Source organism: Anneissia japonica, unplaced genomic scaffold, assembly GCF_011630105.1.
Source record: "Anneissia japonica isolate Jap-2015-1 unplaced genomic scaffold, ASM1163010v1 scaffold9_len2422644_cov172, whole genome shotgun sequence".
NCBI lineage: Eukaryota > Metazoa > Echinodermata > Crinoidea > Comatulida > Comatulidae > Anneissia > Anneissia japonica.
Window position 1 is genome coordinate 911610 of NW_022758107.1, and position 4947 is coordinate 916556.

A 4947-nucleotide genomic window follows, 5' to 3' on the forward strand; every position below is an offset into this window, starting at 1 on the left:
TAATAATAATAATAATAATAATAATAATAATAATAATAATAATAATAATAATAATAATAATAATCGGGCAAACATAATTATTGCACGATGAACCTTTTTGAAAATTAAGTCAGGGAATTTATGTTGCAGACACCTGTTTCCACCAAGAAAGAACCCAAAACACTTGATTTAATTATTATTAAATTTGTTCAGTAAAAGAAAGTGATTGGTTTTACTGTTGGCAATCTGGCTCACTGTCTAACTTATTTTAATTTGTAAATGAAGAGAAAAAAATAATGAAATAAAATAAATAATTATGTCCTTAATAATAATTGTAATGACGTTATTGTGGAAGCGGTTAGGCGCAGCGGGAATGGTTTGGTTTCTTAACCTCGAGATCGGGGTTTTTAATCCTACGCTGTGCATTCCGCTTGCGTCTTTTTGGCAAGGTACTTTTTATCTGCATTGCTTCTCTCCACCCAGAAGTATAAATGGCGGAATTGCCTGCTCCTGCGCTGATTACCAGCAGCAACACTTAGGCATGTGGACTCAAAAGACCAGAGAAAACAAAGCACTTTGTAACCTAAAGAAACAGGCGCTATAAAATATACGAACTAAACTATGGATGTTAATGACGATATTGACTAAAGAAACAGATAATTATACCGAATAATAATCACAGTAACATTGACGATTAGATAATAGCATTAACGACAATTATTACTAACGATAATATTAAAACATGTTTAGTGAAGTATTTTACACAATATAGTCACGTGTGAAATATTTACCGTTTTCGTTGTTTGTGAATTAGCAGACAACACCCACATAAAAGAAGAATAAAGCCTACTCCGCCGGCGGTGCATGTTCCGATAATAATATTTATACTACTATCAGAATCTAGAAACAATAGAGTAAATATGATATATCAATAAAATCAACTACAAAAAATATATGACGTTCAAACAATAAATTTCTCTTTAAAATAATACACAATTAAACATAATACGGTATTATAAGGTAATGTGACGGCGAAATTCGACGTCACAGACGATATATTCGATTACTCACCTGCTGGTGTTATTGCTACTGTAAAGGAGTCAATGGAGAATTGTGGAGGATCGCCACTGTCTTGTATTCTAACTTTTATGGTATACTCGCTTTTGATTGTTGAATCTAAGCGTGTCTTAGTGCATAGTATCGATGTATTATCTGAAAAAAAAATATTTGACTGATTTTAAAATATAGGCGCACTCTATTTTTATCATAAAATGGTTACTAAATGTAAAAGCAAAGGCAGTCGCGTATTCATCATTGAACGAAGAGGAACGATCTGTTAGGAATTAATCGTAATTTGCCTCAATATATTGTGGTAGGGTCAACAGTTCTGTTCTACACCTCCTGCTTAACCTCCCTAGTATAGTTTAACCAGGTACCCATTTATATTCTCGGGCGGTGAGATACAAACACGGTAAAGATCTTGTCCAAGAACACAAGCGAAATTCACAGGGAAGGTTCAAACCTATTAACTATTAATTAAATTTTAAAGTAACCGTACAGTGTGTTATTTTTTTTGGAAAACTAGGTATAGTAAAAAGTAACTATAATAATAATAATAATAATAATAATAATAATAATAATAAATAAATAAATAAATAAATGGATAAGTAAAAAATAAATAAATAAATATATATGTATATATATGTATATATATATATATATGTATATATATGTATATATATACATATATATATAAGTATATACTGTATATGTATATATACATACATATATATTTATACAGTTTTTCCCACCCATCTTAGCTGCATGAACTAAATCAAGGGAATGTGTATTACGTCAATTTAAATAAAACTATTTTTACATGCAATTCAAACACTAAAAAAGTAGGCGTGCATTTTCGATAAAAGATGGCGTGCATTTCGATACTTGGAGTATGTATTATACTATCGTATAATACATACTCCAAGTATGTATTATACGAGAGTATAATACATACTCCAAGTATGTATTATACTATCATAGGCTTCATTATTACCCAGACATACACAACAGGCATTGTATATTTTATATTAGAGTCGAGTCATCACTTGGTGGTAAAAATGCTCTCCATTTAACAGGACACTTGGCTTCATCTGAAGAAATTGCAGGGAAATAAATAGCCCACGCGCCATGGTTAATTTATATAAAACGTTAGTTATGCCTATTTTTGAATACTGTAGTGTGATCCTTTGTTCTGCATCTACATCCCAGTTGGCTCGAATCGATAAAATTCACTCTTTCGATCTTGTTAGATCTCATCATATGTATATGTATAATATGTATATATATGTATATATATATAAGTATATATATATGTATATAAAGTATATATATATATATGTATATACATACATATATATTTATACAGTTTTTACCACCCATCTTAGCTGCATGAACTAAATCAAGAGAAAATATGTATACGTCAATTTAAATAAAACTATTTTTACATGCAATTCAAACATTAAAAAAGTAGGCGTGCATTTTCGATAAAAGATGGCGTGCATTTCGATACTTGGAGTATGTATTATACTATCGTATAATACATACTCCAAGTATGTATTATACGAGAGTATAATACATACTCCAAGTATGTATTATACTATCATAGGCTTCATTATTACCCAGACATACACAACAGGCATTGTATATTTTATATTAGAGTCGAGTCATCACTTGGTGGTAAAAATGCTCTCCATTTAACAGGACACTTGGCTTCATCTGAAGAAATTGCAGGGAAATAAATAGCCCACGCGCCATGGTTAATTTATATAAAACGTTAGTTATGCCTATTTTTGAATACTGTAGTGTGATCCTTTGTTCTGCATCTACATCCCAGTTGGCTCGAATCGATAAAATTCACTCAAAATTCTGTTGGTTTTTTTTTTTTTATGAAACGTTTTAACTATCTTTGTATTCTTGTTACTCCTAATCGTAGATTTTTATTGCATGACATGATGTTTTTTTTTTACAAATGTTTAAATTCCACTCTCAATTGTAATGTTATTAATTACTTTAGTATTAGAGCATGTACTAAACGTCTGCGTAATCGGCCAATTTTTGCTGTACCTTTTAATCGAGTTAACCAATGTAATACGTAGTTTTATTTCTAGGCTTCCTGTACAATACAATTATATTTCTTCACTTGATAATGTTCACATTGATATTCTCTTCCACAGCTACGCCAAATTTCGTTGGATTGTTCTCCAGATGGAGTCTTGAGCTTTTGAGGGTGGTGGTTATTCTACTTGGCGTGGCTGTGGCAGTTAGAGCCTTTTTATCTTCTGTATTGTACTTTTATACTGTACCATTTAATCGTACCTTTATATAAATGTATATGTTTTTATTAGGTAATTTTTTTCTCACTTTTCAGTGGCGATTTTTCGCTGTTGGATAAAGAATTAAATAAATAAATAAATGTTTGATTCCTGACAAAGGCCTCAGTGATGTAATTACTATAATATAATACATACATACATATACATATGACTTAATAACTTAGTATACTCCTACACATCGTAAACTTTTGCACCGGGCCACAAAATACTGCATAGGCCTACCTCTCTCGTTAAGAAATAGACACCCACAGCAACAATAAATATTTTTACAACATACATAACAGATTCATATAGCATTGTTAAAATGGTTATGTTTACGATATCAGATTGATTTTAAATTTTACTGTCTTTATATTTTAAAATGGATGTATATTTGCGAGTAACGAATGCGTCCTTTAAGGGATGAAATATAGTTAACTTAGTATACGCTTACACATCACAAACTTTGGCATCTGGCCACAAAATACTGCATATACAGGCCAACCTCTCTCGTTAAGTAAGATAGACACCCATAATAGCAACAATCAATATGTTTACAACTTCATACACAATAGATTCATACGGTATTGTTAAACTTGTTATGTCTTCAATATCAGATTGATTTTAAATTTTACTGCTTTTATATTTCAAATTTTACTGTTTTTATATTTCAAATTTTATTGTTTTTATATTTCAAATATTACTGTTTTTATATTTTATAATGGATGTATTTGCGAGTAACGAATGTCCTTTAAGGGATGAAATAATATACCGTAGTAAGTCTGAATTTTAGTAAATAAGTTAGAAGTTCAAAATACCATGTTGGTCGATGAGGGCGAAGTAGCTGCAGACACCGTCATCATCGGAGCAAACTAATTCAAATGAGAATGGACCTTGATTAGGTGGAGCGTCAAAGTCTATCGCTTCAATTCGGACCACTTCGTAGGGTGGGGTCGCTGTTTCTGAGACGACAATCTTGCGTTGTATGGTCAATAATGGACTATTGTCATTAACATCTGTCACCTGTATATTCACTGTGGTAGTTGTCGAAAGTGAAGGTGAACCTGAAAAAAATCCCCCCCAAAAAACACATTTATTTTAAAGATAGATGCACATACGCTGTCACAACGCATAATATTTTGTCTAATTTAAACAAATATGCAAATAATAAAAAGAGTACATTATAGACAATTTATTAGATAGAGGTTTCTATCATTTTAATAAATACGCTTTATTAGAAAAGAATAATTATCACTTGAATAAGAAAAAAAGATGGCAACACAATTGAAAACGTCCGTTGTAAATGTTTAAAGGAACTTGAAGTGATTTCCCACTACTGAAAACCATACCTTGGTCTGTTGCTACTATGATAATTATATGACTATCTTTCTCCTCTCTGTCGAGTTCTTCTTTTAAATAGAGACTGCCATTTACAGGATGAATAGCAAACATTTCTGATGAGGTACCGAAGCTGGAAATGTAATACCTTGAAGAGAATATATATTGTAATTATCAATATAAATGTTGAATTTAGTACCAGTGTGATACTGAAACAAATGAATTGGTTACAAAGAAGGAAGATGGGCAAATATTAATG

General features: G+C 31.0%; 1 protein-coding gene across 1 annotated transcript in view; it reads right to left on the reverse strand.

The window, feature by feature from the left end:
• The window catches only part of LOC117125130 (cadherin-9-like), a 14991-nt gene that overhangs the window by 1884 nt on the left and 8160 nt on the right, over positions 1-4947 (reverse strand). The window contains exons 10-13 of the mRNA XM_033271529.1: positions 4700-4836; positions 4169-4414; positions 1051-1191; positions 771-879 (exon numbers count right to left, since the gene is read on the reverse strand). Coding sequence (XP_033127420.1) covers positions 771-879; positions 1051-1191; positions 4169-4414; positions 4700-4836 — 633 coding nt within the window. The remainder of the gene's footprint in view (positions 1-770; positions 880-1050; positions 1192-4168; positions 4415-4699; positions 4837-4947) is intronic.